This window comes from Ceratotherium simum, chromosome 25 (assembly GCF_057802395.1).
Source record: "Ceratotherium simum simum isolate JZ-2026a chromosome 25, ASM5780239v1, whole genome shotgun sequence".
Classification (NCBI taxonomy): Eukaryota; Metazoa; Chordata; class Mammalia; order Perissodactyla; family Rhinocerotidae; genus Ceratotherium; species Ceratotherium simum.
Genome location: NC_141924.1, coordinates 39,646,082 through 39,663,136, shown reverse-complemented (window position 1 = coordinate 39,663,136; position 17,055 = coordinate 39,646,082). Strand labels below are relative to the sequence as shown.

General features: G+C 36.3%; 1 protein-coding gene across 4 annotated transcripts in view; it reads left to right on the top strand.

Annotated features, from left to right (window-relative positions):
- PTPRQ (protein tyrosine phosphatase receptor type Q) overlaps nt 1-17,055 on the top strand; it is a 243,829-nt gene that overhangs the window by 185,132 nt on the left and 41,642 nt on the right. For 2 of the 4 annotated variants that reach the window (XM_087449140.1, XM_087449141.1), the window contains 5 exons: nt 776-842; nt 3,860-4,018; nt 4,574-4,796; nt 6,488-6,561; nt 16,378-16,477. In XM_087449140.1, the coding sequence (XP_087305266.1) occupies nt 776-842; nt 3,860-4,018; nt 4,574-4,796; nt 6,488-6,561; nt 16,378-16,477 (623 nt within the window). Of the gene's footprint in view, nt 1-775; nt 843-3,859; nt 4,019-4,570; nt 4,797-6,487; nt 6,562-16,377; nt 16,478-17,055 lie in introns of all 4 variants that reach the window. The other 2 variants (XM_087449138.1, XM_087449137.1) reach the window with 1 other exon arrangement.

Below are 17,055 nucleotides of genomic sequence, written 5' to 3'. Positions count from 1 at the left end.
CAAGTGATATATAAAGCAAATTAATTTCAATAAAGATATGTTCTAAACCGTGCTTATCAATACAATGAAATTGACCAAGAACATAGTCTTTGTTTTATACAGCAAGATAAAGTGAATAAAAGAAGATTCTGTGTCTACAGCTTCCTAAGCACAAAGTTAATTGAAAGGATTCACATTTGTGTAAATCACCCTCTGTATATACAAACAGAAATGCTTTATGTGTATATGCTGCATTATGCAGGTTATAGCTTCAGATACTTTGGGGCAGGGGTGAAGAGGGGCATAAAGGCCAACTTTCAGAGGAATGATTTAATACAGGAAAACTGGGAGGCTGAAGGAATAGGATTTCATCTTAGAGAAGGAAAAAAAGAGGATCTTGAATATGGATTTAAAGAAAGCCAGAGCTACATAGCTACAGAGAGGAGGAACAGATGTCAGAATAGAAGGAGAGTGTAGACGTAGTGGCTTTTCTACTCTTTCCTCCTACGGGTTCAAACTGAAGCCACATCCTTTCCTGGTCTCTGTGATCGTGCTGTTTAGGTCTTTGTTCTCAGGGCTTAGTACCGTAATATCAATTTTAAGAACTACTTTATTGTTAGAAATTCTTCCTCTATATATTGTATTCATTTAAGTGAGTGCAAGAAAAATATAACTAATATAATATATGCAATTGTTTTTAACAGTGAATCATTTTAAAATTACATATAACCATAATCAGTAATATATACACATAAGCAGTAATTTGAAAATAGTAACAAGATGTTTTTTGTTTTAGATTTATGCAATCAATAGTGCTGGTGCAGGGCCAAAGGTTCAGATGAGAATAACCATGGATGTTAAAGGTATGGACATGAACTGCCTTCCCACGAAATGCTGGCATCTTAATCAAAGAGAAATTATAATTTGTATTCTGTATGAGATTTAAGGATGTAGTCAAGCTTTTAAATGATGCATATGCATACGCTAAACATACGTATTAAGCATAAGTAATAATGTATGCTTGTTAAAGCTATAATTAAAATGTCTAAATAATGATGCAAATTACCATGTTAAATAAAGAGAATGCCCACCTGCTATTTATCTTATATTTCTTTTCCTGTAAATTTAGTATTCTGAGACAAATTTTATAAACTATTATTTTATGTTTTTCAATTTTATTGAAAAGAAAAGGCATGCTTTAAATTACCCATGAATAGATTTTGACAAGTTCTAATTAGATTCCTTGACTGATCTTTAAAGTCAGGTTCTTTTCAGTTAATCAAATAGTGTTTACTGAACTACCATATATTCAACTTTATGATTCTGACTATAAAGTAGATCCATCAATTCATTATTCTGACAAGAATTTTTTATAGAAAATATAACTAAAATTCAGAGGCCCCTTCCCCCCCCAAAAGTCCAAAAACCAAAAAGATTTTTAAGAGGAGTTTAGGGTCATTCATTTGTTCACAGTGCCTTCTCTTCCTGAGACTGAAAACATGCATGTACTTGTGTCAACTCTCTAAAAATCTGTAATAAAATCTGCAGAGAGATCGAAAAACTGAAGTGTATGAATGTTTAGTAGAATTCCACTCAATGCTTCTCTTTTTAAAGCAAAAAGTAACTTTTCTCAGTGTTTGTAAGGACAGCAGAGCACAGTGATTAAAAGTGCCGGCTATAGGCTGAGTCTAGGGTCAAACTGCTGAGACGGAATCCTGGATTGGCCACTTGATATCTGTTTGACTTTGGCAAGTTTCTCAACCTCTATAAGCCTGTATATTGGAGCTAATACTAGTTCCTGCCTCATAGGTTGTTGTGAGGATTGAAAGAGATAATCTTTGAAAAATCCTTAGGACAAGGCCTGGAATCTATTACTGTTAAGAGGAAATATTCACTGTTAGATGAAGCTGATAAATTTTATCTTTTCATCAATGGGTAGTTTATATAACTGCAATACTATTTATTTGCTTTTAATTGATAAATTATGTACTTGGAATGTACAAATACACAAAGTCTTCAAAAACATCAGCTATTTTACAAAATGACTTCATAAAGAAGAGCTTGCATCATACCATCTTAATTTCTCTTTGTTATTCAGTGGTAGACATGTAGGTATGCAGGTAACAATAGATGTGTTATATTTATTCTTTAGTCAAGATACTTTGCTTCATTTCAGATGCTTTGCTCATCCCCAAATAGAGATGATTAGTTCTGACTTTCCACTCCTTAGATAAGGCAGATAAACTCATGACCAGTTACCTAGAGAAGATATATGAGTGCTGGTGGCAGTGGTGGGTCCTAGAGAAATTAGTTTTCTCCAGTAATATGCATGATTTTATTAGTGACAGGGAGTGACATTAAATTAACAGTAATTAAATTTGCATCTGACAGATAATATCAAGTTGGATATTAATGTACAATGCCAGATTCCTCTAACTGGAAACCTTTTCTTGGGGACTCCCCAATGGCCTGGCTGAGAGTTTCTCAGAAATCCCTGAAAACTCAGGCTCTTCCCACTTAATCCTTCCTTCTTTCTCCTCTTTCACAGGTATCAGACCTGTGATCTGTGGTCTAAAGGCTCTCACCACCTACTTCTGCTCCCTGTCCCTTTATTCTTCACAGATAATTCCCCCAATAAACTTGCTACACGTCTAATATCATCATAGCCTTTACATCTCAGAGGAGCAAGCTAAAGGATCGAGTCAAAAAGATTTGGTTCAAATCTTGATATTTCCCTTTTATAGCTATGTGATGTAAGACCATTTCCTCATCTATAAAATGGAAATGATGTTGCCAATTTTATGGCATTATAGAGAGGGTTTTTTAGAAAATTTAATAAGTATAGTAACTGAAGTTTGATTAAGCAACTTACCAATGCTCCAACAGCTAGTATACATAGCTATAAGATGAAATGAAACAAGCAGAGCTTCTACAACCATGGATTATGGAGATATTTGTATGCATTGTTGGTAAAATGTGAATTATCATGGCACTTTTAGAAATTATTCTGGCAATATCTAGTAAAGTTAAAACTTATATATCTTTTGTTCCAGAAATTCTGCTCTTAGGAATCTATTCCATAGATATAACAGGATCAGTAAATAAGGCTAAATATATAAGGCTAATTATTGCAGTAAATGTTCAAAACCTTAAGCAAAAGTGAATTTCCATTACTAGATGAATGACTGAAGAAATATAGTGTAGTTGCACCATGATATACAACATAGTCATTCAGAAGAACCAGTTAGCCCTATACTTGGTGACTTGGAAAGCCTTACACAAGTCATGTTTATGCAAGCAAAGCAATATGTGGAGTAACTATAATACGCAATATAGCCCCATTAAAAAAAATCAAACAGTGAGAAGAATCCATTATGTATGACTTTATGTATTTTTATATGATTATGTGAACATGGAGAAAAATATGGGAGGGTATCATCGTTGTGTTTGGTATGGAACAACTGTCAGGGGAGGTGGGTGCTGGTATGATTAGAATAGAAATTGATGAAGCAGCTAAAGGAAGTAAAAGAAGAAAAAAATGCACTACAATATTAGTATGATTTAATGCATTTATGAAAATTATATATGAGTGAGAGCATATATAATTTTAATTTTTTTAGTATGTAAAGAGGAGTCAGATGCCTGAAAAATCACACCTGGGCCCCATTATCTCAGGCAAGTCTCAAATATATAATTATACCATCAGGAGATAATAATTGCTGAATATCTGCTGTATCCAAACAAAACTTTATTTTGTTTGTTATTTATGTTTGTCATCACTTTATCTGTAAATTACCTGCATGAAATGAGACTTTTAAATGGTTTTTTTCTCTTCAGAAACAAAAAATGAATTGTAGCGATATTTCTTCTTTGTTTATAGCTCCAGCACCACCAAAAACCAAGCCAACCCCTGTTTATGATGCCACAGGGAAACTGCTAGTGACTTCAACAACAATCACGATCAGAATGCCAATATGTTACTACAATGATGATCATGGCCCAATCAAAAATGTGCAAGTGCTTGTAGCAGAAGCAGGAGGTATCAAATGTCAACTTATCTCATTAAGCTGTAGAAAGTGAATTGCTGAAGGCTGAAACAATGTCACTTCAAAATTAGTAATATAAGGCTGACTCCTGATTGCCACACAACTCTTGAGCTTAATAGATTGTCAGTATTATGAATTATACTAATCATTAGTTTTTGCCTAAAATATTTTACCAAAATGAGAAAAGGCATAGTTAGAATATGTGATTTATTTATTCTGTACGCTCGTAGGATTGTTTTGATATTGGCAAGATAGAGTCTTGATAGCTTCTTTGGAGGCTTGAACAAGAGGGTTACCCTTCACTGAAGGATGTTCTTTCTCTTCCTGAGAAGTGATCCTCTACAACGATGCCTATAGATTCACATGTGATGGAGAAGGATAGGGTTCCCTACTTATTCAGGTAGATCAGCTGAATCATCCCTGCTGGTTCATAGACTGACAGATGTTGCATCCAGCTTTTCCTCAGGCAGTTATGGAAAAACTTTTTATAAATGTGAAAATACATTCATTTATTACTTGTAATCATTATTCTTTTTTTCTGAAAGCAGCTCAGCATGATGGAAATGTAACAAAGTGGTATGATGCATACTTTAATAAACCAAGGCCATATTTTACAAATGAAGGCTTTCCTAACCCCCTGTGTACAGAAGGAAAGACAAAGTTCAGTGGCAATGAAGAAATCTACATCATAGGTGCTGATAATGCTTGTATGATTCCTGGCAATGAGGACAAAATTTGCAATGGTCCTCTGAAACCCAAAAAGCAATACTTGTAAGTATAGTTTATGCTTACTATGCATCATGTTAGCAAGCTAGTGGACATCTTTCACCCGTCCATCTACCCATCCTTTCCTCTTTCCAGTAAGCGCTAGACATCCATAATGTATTGTGACCCCATACATGCTGAAGATCAACAAGGCATAGTCCTTACGTTCTATAAATGTATAGTTCTATAGGGAAAGAAGGCTAGCTTAAAAGTAATTATGATTTGATATGATAAGTAACATAGGACGATAGGAAAAATGTACAATTGGAGAACATAGGTAGGAGAATTTAATTCTTTCTTTACAGGATGATGTGACTAATGTGTAGTATTTTGTGTTTTTCACTCATTAGTTTGCCATGCTAATGTACAGATTTTTAGAAACATGATCCTAGTCTTTTGGTTAATGATGGCTTCAGTTTCCCTCAGTCATAGCAATAATTTTCTGCTCTTTATACCATCAAACATCTGAATGAGTGATTGAAATCTTTACAACTCACTGTAATATTTGGCATTTTGTAGATCATAATAATCTAATATATTAAAAACCAATGCCGATATTATGGCTTTATTAAATGCTTTGCTAAATTGATTATTTTCTTCTATTAAATTGACCATATTATTTTTATGTCATAAGACTACAATTTTTTAAAAATCTTTAAATTATTTAATTTGCAAAATATAATTTTTACTACTGAATTTGAAAAATGCAGTTAGTTTCAATTTTGCCTACTAGTTAAAGCATTATTCATTTTTTACTAAATATCCTAAGCCAAGTTAACATTAGACTAGTTAGGCATTTGAAAAAAAAATGCTCTATCATCTATTATTAAATACAGTCACTTTGGTTACTAAGTTATTTCCTGAAATTTAATCATCATACATATGACAGTTATGAAAATGATATACCACAAAGTTTAATATTCAAGTATTATTTTGTATATTTTTTCTAAAACAGACTCTTCATACAATCAATAAAATCATAGGAATTTGAGAATAGTAGGAATTAAATTATACACTGTAATTTATTAATACAAATTGGTTTTATATTTTAAAATGCCTGGATGTCTATAGTTTTTAAATAAGGTAAATTTTGGCTGTCTCTGAGGTGTTAGAATCACCCAGTGATTTTTAGTATTGATTCACTTCTGCACCCATTTTCTATTTCACGTGTCATAAAAGCACAGAAATTGAAAATTCAGCTGTACACACACTGAATTAAGAAGCACTGTTCTTAATTTGTTTACATGTGAATAAGCGAAGCTCTATATGGCTATTCTAAATCAAGTTCGCTGGTATTTTCAAAGGTAGTTGAGGTATAACAGTTATTATAGTTTATATTTATAAAGTATGTCTATACAACACACTTTCATGCAGAATTAAACCATTTCATCCAAACAAATCTGTAAGGGAGGTGATCTGCTTCATCTGATTAACCTGCTGACTGCCCATGAGTCTGGTCAAAGTTTTAGTCCCTCTCTCATGAAGTTCAAGAGATTCATGTGCAGGATAATTATTTATCTCACTTAAAGATAGTATGTATTTATCCTGATGGTGATTGAATTCCAAATTTGCATCTTGTAAATTTATTTTCTCTTGAATAAAAGTGTATCTTTTTTCATAGCTATTTATTAAACTATTGAAAGAAAAAAGTCATATGGCATGCAAATTGTTGGTTTTTAATTTTTTTTATTTCGTAGATTTAAATTTAGAGCCACAAATGTCATGGGACAATTTACTGACTCTGATTACTCTGAGCCGGTTAAGACTTTAGGTAAGACATATTTTGCAGTTTAATTTCCCATATAAACTTAACATGCTAATCACAGTTGTAACATTCATTCGTAGATGAATTAATCCATGACTGACTGTTCTCAAGTAGAAATTCATTTCTAGGTTAATTAGCCTAAGAAAAAATAGTATTTGTAATATTCTTGTAAGTGTTGGATGTTCCATCTGTTCAAATCTGGACATAGATGTCCATATAGCAGTGGTCCTATGCTGATTTGTTCTAACATTATACTAAGCAAGTATTTGTTTGGCTATTTAATATACAATCTTATATGTGAAACATTTTTACCTGATGAGAGGCTTGTGGACATTTTCCTGAAATGACCCTAAAGACTAGAGGCTTGCCAGTCCTCTTTAAGTTTATTTTCTGTCCTATCAACTCTGTCATGAGTTTTTTCAACTACATCCACCTAATCAGGTCTGAATAAAATGTGAATACAACTTAGTCAGATGCACGTATATTTCTTCGTCGTCGTCGTCGTCATCTTCTGCTTCTTCCTCCTCATCACCATCATCATGGTGATCACCACTAACATTAAATATTCTGTGCCAGACACACTTTTAGGCTCTTTCTATGTATTAACTGATGGACCCTTCACAGTTGTCCTTTAATTTAGGCCAGTGGTTCTCAACTAGGTGAGTTTTACTCTCCAGGGGACATCTGGCAATGTTTGGAGCCATCTTTGGTTGTCAGAACTGCGGAGGCTGAGCTTCTGGCTTCTGGTGGACAGAGGCCAGGGATGCTGCTGAATGTCCTGCGTTGCATAGGACAGCCCCTCCAGCTGGGAATTATCTATCCCATACCGTCAATAGTGCTGAGGCTGAGAGTGGTGGATGCTAATGTTAGCTCCATTTTATAGATGAGGAAATGAAGGCCTAGATTAAGTAATTAAGTGGCTCTGCCGGGATTCCGGCTCAGATTTCATAACCATTACACTACAAATACAGGATTTAGACCTAGATTCAAATCTTGGCTCTGCCACAGGAGAAAATAATTTCTCTAAACCTCGGTTTCCTTATTTGGAAAATGGTGTCTACCCTGAAAGATTTAAATAAAGCAACATAGTAAAGATACTAATATTTTATAGATAGTACAATTTTAAATGCTTAATAGATTCTTTTTGGTTAGTAATCAAACTATAGTTAGAAATATACTTCCTTAGGAGAAGCTCTTTCCCTAGGATTTCTCTGAGTAGATCACAACTTCCTAATTCCTATGCATCAAGCTCTGAGGATGTGGAAATTTGTGTGTTGTTCAGAAGCACAGTACATCGTGAGTTGCAATAATTTCAGTGAGAATTGTGGCTGGAAGAAGATAGATGGCTCTGCCATTTTCAGTTAGAAATGCTCGTCTGGCTATGGAACACTAATTGCATAAGAAGCAGCTTCTACAGCCTCCCCTTAGTTCAGGAAACTTTGGATTTTGAAGAAATTAAGAAAGGGCACGTTGTTTCCTACATAGATGTTTATAGAGGAATAGCATATAAATTTCTTTGGCTATGCTGTCTCATTCCATAAAATCACTGGTTTGATTAATTTTACCCAATAATTCAGTCATTTTAAAATTGGCTGACTAGATTTGTGGTTTTGAAATGGTCCAGCATTTCTTCCTTAGATAGGAGAGGTTATCACACCCTGACACTGCCACAGTAAAGTAAATGTCTTGATGGCATCAACATAATGTCCCCTAGGTGACAGCATTCAGAAACTATTACTGCAGCTAGGTAGTGATCCTGGTGTGTTTACTGAAGGAAGATAAGACACATACACAAAGTGGATAGCTCATATGTCTTAGGGACATGACCTTTTCTATGAGCAGAGCTAAGAAGAGATCTCCTTGCTGTGTTGTTTGTTGTGTGCTTGCTGGTTTCATACAGATTATTGATGCAAGGACAACATGTTCAGTCAGTTATCTGAGAGGCGAAGTTGAGACATCCAGGGTAATAGGAATGAAAAAGGCGAAAAGCCAAGCAGCAGGAACCATGGTGCACAGGGACGTGATTCCTCAGATTCTGCAAAATGTCTTCCCTTTGGTCAAAGATGGGCCTCATCCAGCACTTGGCTGCAGGTAGTCTCAAGGGGCTCCTCAGCGATGGTCTTCTGTTTCTTCCTTTCCCTCACAGCCAAGACGGTGGAATACAGTAATTAATTCTAGAAGGTAGCAGAAACACACTGTCAGTTCTCGGGTTCCTTCTTGGAATCACACCACCACCACCCCTTCATCCAGATGCTAATGTTTGTGTGCTCTGCTAACAGCAAGAGCCTAGAGGGGATGTAAGATGTGGAATGAAGGGCAGAGCACAGGATCCTGCCAAGGTTAGGGAAGGAGGGATTGGTGAAACATAGACTGGATGCAGAAGGTGGAAAGCCACTGGGTTGGTAATGGGTAGTGACAAGGAAGGGTCCCATGTATCTATGATCAAATTTTTCAGAGCTCGTATATTATTTACAGAGCGCTGTCATAAGGACAGTCTTTCAGGCTCCTCTTTTGAGTGGTCTTCCATGGGCTGTCTCCTAATACACAGCAGCTTTGTATTAGGTTTATGCCCTGTAATGCTTATTCTGGATTGACCACATGGAGTTCTGCTATCTAGATAGTCATTTATAGCTAGTAAAACAGTGACAGGCAAGTGTGGAGGAAATTACTAGACGTGCAATCTCCAGTTATGGTGAAATGAGATGTTCAGATTTGGAGTATGGAGTGCACAATTGGAGGAGAATTTCTCGATGACTAGAAAAGTAGCCCAGTCATTTTGCTGGTTAATGGGCTTAACACCATCAATTTCTGTCCTCACATTAGTTTCTCATCTTGCTATTGGATGTTGTGGTTCTCTGGATATCAGATTCACCCTGATGGGTCAGGCACCAAAGAGCACCCTTCAGAATTGGCCCTGATCCATGATTTGAAATTAATGAAAGACCATGGAGTCATTAGAGTTTTTGGAAAAGACCAATGCCAAGAAAGGTATAGTAGAAGGACTCAAAAAGGAAATAAAGTTGATCCTTTCTACAGTGGTCATTGGTCAATGGCAAGAATGGTCCAGGGCTGTGAGAATGGGGGCAAGCAAATAATAAAATGCATTGATATAATACCCCTGGAGTCATCATAAGATTACAGAGGATATTCGAGTCCTTTTTTCTCTCAAATATGTCATGTATTAGGATATACGATAGCATTTGCAACAGGCTAGTGGCTCCCAACATTCCTCACAAGCCTGCTGAAGACATGTATGTGTGTTATCTCAGCTTCAGGGACAGAAGTCTAGGTCCCATCTAGGCCATCAAACCATCAATGGATATACAGTCATTTACTGGTATTTTGCACACCACAGGCAATGAGCTCCAAGCTGAGGTACCAATCAATAAAATCTCCAGGATTTAAGATCCTTTGCACGGCTGTGTTTTTAAGTTAGTATAGGGAATATGCTTCAAAGACAGACCTTTTTATTTTGTTTTTTGTGAGGAGGACCAGCCCTGAGCTAACATCCAATGCCAATCCTCCTCTATTTTTTTTTTTTTTTTTGCTGAGGAAGACTGGCCCTGGGCTAACATCCGTGCCCATCTTCCTCCACTTTATATGGGGCGCCGCCACAGCATGACTTAACAAGCAGTGCGTTGGTGCATGCCCTGGATCCGAACCAGTGAACCCCGGGCTGCTGCAGTGGAGCGCACGCACCCAACCGCTTGCGCCACCAGGCCGGCCCAAGACAGACCATTTTGATAGTGGTTGTGCCTTTCAGAGATATTACTATTTGGAAGTTAAAATTAGGGGCAAAAGAATCATCATAGACTGGGGAACTAAAGGTTTAAGTTTAGTGAAAGGGGCTAATAGAAGTACAAATGAGAAGGGATCAGGCAGGGCTTTGCTGGGTAAGGATGAGTGGGTGGAAGATGAGTTTGCACTTAGGGAAATCTTTATGGCCTGTAGTAATAAACATGGAAATAACATGTGTCATTATTTTAATCCTAAAAAAAGTACTTATGACTTATTTAATTTTGTTTTCACTCAGGATTGAGTATTAGCATTTTTATTAACAAAATGCACAAGAATCCTTCTTAAACTCTTTTTAAAAATCCTCCTTAGACACATCAGTTTATGGAAACTGCTTGTAGGCAATGTTTTGATTACAAGGTTTAATTACAGAGGATTCCTGTGATTTGAAAACCAGGCACTCCTTTCTGCACCTTACAGGGCTTCATTAAAACTGAGCAAGATGAAACCTTAAACCCAATGGCAAAGGCATTCTATGATTGTTTTCTTTTGTCATAACATTTCCCATTTAATTGCTATGCTAACAATGAAAAGTTCCAATATGCTCACTGAGAAACAGCAATTGGGAGTCACTATGTATTTTTTGCAACAAAGAATCACTTGCCCCCAAGACACCAGAGGAACAAGGAAGTTCTATGATGTTAACAAGGCAGTGGTAATGTGATGGGGAACCTCAGAAACTTTGCAGACAGGCATATTGCAGGCAGTTTTGGCATACTGAATTTATGTGACCTTGGGTTAGTTACTTAACAAATTAACTTCTAAAATCTCATTTCCAAAATGAGAATAATAATGCCTACCTCATAAGCTAATTGAGAGATTAAATCAGATGAAAGCATGGATGAATGAATATGAAATATTTATTAATAAAGATACTAAACCTTGTTTATTTATATGCCAACCCTTTTATGAGTGTTTTTATGTGGAAACTCATGTATTCTTCACTACAACTCTGTTAAATGATCTCCTATTTGTAGATACCTCCAATTTATTGGCAAGAAACCTGAATTGCTGGGTCTTTAAGCAACTTGCCAAGATTACAGAGCTAGGAAGAGGCAGCACCAGCCTTTAGACCCAGGCGGGGTGACTCCAGTCAGTGCTGCGCTGTAACCACTGTACCACACTGCCTGCAAATCTGTAGGTGCCTGAAGAGCTTTCAATTTCATCACTCTTGGTGATGTTTCTGCTCCCACAGACTTCCTGTCCTTGCTGTACCATTTTCTCTTCTCAACATTTTTAATTATTTCTAGCTGTTCTCTTTTCACCTTCTCATTTTAGCTTTTTGAGGTTAACGTTCACACAGGCGCATGCTTTATTTTTACACATAAATATACAATAATCCCTTTTTGTTTTTTTAACAATGAATATGTGTGATTTTTCCCTACAGCCTGGAACCCAGTGTTTATTATCTACTTTTAATATTTGCCAATCTGATGTATGAAAATAACATCTGTGTAGGGTCTTTTAATTTATATTTCTTAGATTATGAAATTGAGTGACTTTTAGTAAATTCTTTGTGTAGTATTGAATATCCAGAACAACTAGTATTGGGCCAAAAGAGAAGAACTCCTTATACTCAAGTTCTGTTAGAAAAACCTGTTTTCTTTTAAGATTAATTATAATACTAATAAAAAGATCTTTCATGTAATACACACCTATATCAAGAGCCAGACATTGTCCTATGAGCTTTATAACTCATTTAGTTCAAGCTTCTTTTTAGAGATATAAAACTGGCTTAAACAATCAGATCCATATGCTGAGTTTAAATAATGATAATTTCAATCAAAAGATAATAGGAAAAATTAGTTCATGCTTTATAATTATGATTTGCTTAATTATAGTAGTACATTTTATTATGCAAATAAAACATAATTTAATTTGACCTTTCATAGGATTTTAAGTCTAGTCAGGAAATGACTTGTGCTTATTACAAAAAGAATCAGGGGTATATTTTCAAGTGAAAGAACTCCATTTTCTGCGGAAGGATTTGGAGGAGTGATTCTTTCTGTACTGGTAGTGCTCTGTGGGTGCACGCATAGCAGTGCAGCAGAATTCGTACTCAACACTCCTGGTACATCCTGTCCTTCCTAGTAGTACTTTTGTAATACATGTGCCCAAGGGATCACATCTTGTTTATTAATACATTATATGTCATTTCCTCACTTCACTTGTTAATCTAATCTGAAAAAATTTTTTGTGGTCTATGAAATCATTTTTTCCCCACTGAGTTCTAAGGTCCAGTGATACCTGATAAAGATGATTCTTTATTCATCTTCAGGTTTTCTTTCTCAAGCATATCCAATTAGAGTCAGCATGTGAAAATTCATGAAACAAACCATCCATATTTTAATGTATAAAAAAGTGTATCCAAGATACTTTATGTGCTACATGCTGCTTTAGCAATTTCGAAATTTAGCTGGAGATTCTAGACAACGATGAAACTCTGATAACGGCTTAAGATTCAGTATTCATTCACGTCTACCGTGAATAGATGGCAGAATAGCCGCAGGGACCCTTTCAAATTGTTAACATTCCTAAGCACCAATCCCAGGAAGAAAGATGAAATATTAATCCCTGCATATTTTACAGATAGTTAGCCTATTTCATTTTGTAACTTGACTTTAATACTTTTTACAATACAATTATAAATTATAAATCATATACATTAAAATTGGTTGCAATTATAATTAGTAACTATGTCTAAAATAATAATTTTTATATTCTTATTTGGTTAAATACTTGATCTTCAACCTGAAAATTTTTAATATCTATTTCAAAATCAATATATTTATTCATTAGTAAATTTAGCAAATATTTATTGAGCATTTGCTATGGACCTGGCACTATTCTCAGAACTTGGAATACAGTTTTGAAGAAAACAAAGACGTCTGTCTTCAGGGAGCTTACATTCTGGACAGAAAATAAACGATAAGGATAATAAATAAATGAATTATAGCATATGTTAAAGGGTGATATGGGGTATGGAGAAAATAAAAAGTACAACACTTTGCAGAGGATGTAGAAGGGGGGAGGCAGGAAGTGAGGGAGTTGTAGTTTTCAATTTTAAGTAGGTCATGTCTTAGTCTGCTCAGGCTGCCATAACAAAGTACCATAGACTGGGTGACTTAAACAGCAGGAATTTATTTTCTCACGGTACTGGAGGCCGGAAGTCCAAGAATAAGGTTTCAGTCAATTCAGCATCTGAAGAGGGCTCTCTTCCTGGCTTGCAGAAGACCTCCTTCTTGCTATGTCCTCATATGTATTTCCTCAGTGTGTGTGCTTGGAGGGAAAGAGGTAGCTTTTAGGCGTCTCTTATAAGGACAGTAATTCTATCGGAATTATGATCTCATGTAATGTTAATTACTTCCTTACTCCACATGTGAATTTTGAAGGGACACACACACTCAGTCCATAAGAGGCAATCAGCATAGGCCTCATTGAGAAGGTGATATTTGAGCAAACCCCTGCAGGTACTGAAATGGCTACCCAGGCAGATATACAAGGGAAATACCTTTACAGGCAGAGGAAGAAGCCAACGCAAAAGCCCTATGTCAAGAGTGACCTGGTGTGTTCCAGGAACAACAAGGAGGCCAGTCTGGCTCCAGAGGATCGAGCAAGGCAGAGATTGGAGGGGAAGTCAAAGAGGTAACAGGGAACCAGAGAGTTAGTGAGGGACCAGATTCCACAGGCCATTGGAAGGACTTCGGCTTTTGTCTGTGAGACATGAGAATTTTAAGCAGAGAGGTAATGTTTTAAAAGCATTACTCTTGCTGCTATGTTGAGAATAGATGGAGAGAGGACAAGCGTGGATACAGGAAGACCTGTTGGGTGTCCATACAATGATTCGTGCAAAACAGAATAGCGGCCTGGATCAGCATGCTGGCAGAGGGGGTGGTGAGAAGTGAATAGAGCATACGCAAAAGTTTCAAGGAGTATAGTGAACCCCCAAAGACCTACTAATTAAAATTTTTAACATTTTGCCACATTTATTTTATTTATACATTTGTTCTTTTATTTCTGAAGTATTTTAAAATAAATCACAGAAAGCATTATATTCCACCCCAAAATACTTTATTATGTTTCCCTGATAAGTACATTTTTATTATACTGTCACAGTTAAACAAAATTAATGATAAATCCTTGGCATTATATAATACTGCATACTATTTTCAAGTCATCCTCTGGTTTTTTTCTTCATAGTTTGTTTGACTCAGGATCCAAATAAGAGGTTCACAGATTATCTATGATTCTATGTCTCTTAATCTCTTTTAGTCTAGAAAGACTCGTCTTCCTCTTTTTATCCCCCGAGGTCATAGACTCATTGACGCAACCAGGTGAGGTGTCCTGTAGGAGGTCTCCTCTTCTGGATTTGTCTGATTGCTTTCTTTTAGTGTGATTTTATTTTTTTCCTCTTCCCCCTACTTTCCTATAAATTAGAAATAGGATCTAAAGTTTTTAATGGTCACAATCAACATTTTTGGCTGGGATACTTGACAGGTGTTGGGGCCTAGATCAAAATACGTCCCATCAGGAGGTGGCAAATATCTGGTTGTCACATTTTCAATGATGTTAAAATTGATCAGTAAATTTTGTGGTAGCAGCATGATCCTTCATTGGAAAGTTGTTTTTTCCCTGTTACAACCAGCAGATAATCTGTGGGGTGATATTTTGGCATCCTGTAAATATCCAGTTCCTTATCAGCCTTCTTCCTCATCGTTTAAAGATGCATTTATGATTGTTACCTGAATCAATTGTTTCATTAGGAATGCAAAATTAATTTAAAATTTTATTATTCCTTCTACATTTATTAAACACAATTCTTCTCTAATTAAGGGCTTTATGTCCTTTACTAGAACTATTTTTTTTTAATCCATATAATGCAGTTCATATGAGAAAGCAGGAAAAAATACTTAATTTTCTCCTTTTAATTACAAATTTTTGGAGTAAGGAAATGGTAGTCTAGCTATAACCAATATTTATAAATTAGTATTTTTTGTTTATTTTTTTATTTCTCTTTCATTGAATAATATAAGAACTCATGGATTTTTACATATTGACTCTATTTCAGTCAATTTCAGTTTTTATTCATTGTAAAGTCTAAATTTTTCCTTCTTTGGCCGGTAGGAACCTCTTCAAGATGATCTTTTGTTCTTTTCATACCATTAGCCTTGATAGCTTCTTAGCCCCAATAGATGTCTGAATTCCTTTTGTTCCCCACTCCCACTTTGGAATTACTGTCTCTCCAAGTTTTCCTAGTTTCATTTAGTGAAAAGTGCATGTTCTTTGTAGATAGAGCCAACAGGATTTCCTCAGAGATCTTGGATGTGTTCTATGAGAGAGGGAGAGAATCAAGTATGACTCCCAGGTTTCGGGCCTGAGCGACTGGAACAATGAAGTTGCATCAGCTGAGGGGTGGAAGGGATGCAGCTGAAAGGCAGGAAGTGTAGGAGTTTAGCTTTAGACGTATTGATTTTGAAATTTTAATTATACTTCTAGTAGGCAATTGGATATACAAGTAAGTTCAATAGCTAACAATTAGGGCTAGCCCCGTGGCTTAGCGGTTAAGTGCACGTGCTCCGCTGCTGGCGGCCCGGGTTCGGATCCCAGGCGCGCACCAACGCATCGCTTCTCCGGCCACGCTGAGGCCGTGTCCCACATACAGCAACTAGAAGGATGTGCAGCTGTGACATGCAACTATCTACTGGGGCTTTGGGGGGAAAATAAATAAATAAAATTATAAAAAAAAAGCTAACTATTAAGTAGTCATCATCATATAGATGAAAATTAAAACCATGAGGGTGGATGGGCTCACCAAGGGAATGAATTTAGATTAAAAAAAAAAGAAGAGGAACAAGGACTGAGGCCCACAGTTAGAAGATCTAGGAGAAGCAGAAGAAGAAGAAAATTTCTACATTTTATTAGTATTCTTGAGAAATATGCCAAGAAAATATTTTTTCTGTGTTTTGAGACCCAAGATAGTATTCCATAGTAATATTTAATAATAACATTATACTTGTTCCTCTTCAGGTGAAGGACTTTCAGAAAGAACTGTAGAGATTATTCTTTCAGTCACTTTGTGTATCCTTTCAATAATTCTTCTTGGAACAGCTATTTTTGCATTTGCAAGGTAAGATTTATTTGTACTCACACTCCTAGGATGCTTTATGGGCATTATTCAGTCACAGTCTAATCAGGAGACAGAAGCCACGCTAATTACTTGAATGGGAACCATTTAATAAAAAGAATTATTAACTAGAGAAATAGTGAATGACTAAAAGGGGTAAAAGAGACATCTAAGGGGTCCAGAAGTAGCAAGTGCAACAAAGCAGCTACTCTCTCTAGGCTGAAAGAGAGAGGACAGTAAGGGAATTAAGAACTAGAAGTCCCCTCCCAAGGGTAACATGGAATGGCTACCATAAGTATATGCAGCCCATCAACTATCAGTTGGCAAAGAAATATGACAGAGGGAAGGGGCTGGAGCTGTTCTGTAAAAGCTACCCACCATTACTGGAGGGTAGGCAGGCTGGAATTGGTCTCTAGAAGCAGCCCACTCTTGCTGGATGGTGTGAGGAGGCTGGAGGTACTTGGAATCATTCACCAATGGGCAGAGCATGCACTTAAGAGGCAGCTAGAGCTCATCCAAGTGGGCTGCTGGGCTTCCAAAATGAATACTGCTGATGCAGCACTGGAACACACAAGGGAAGT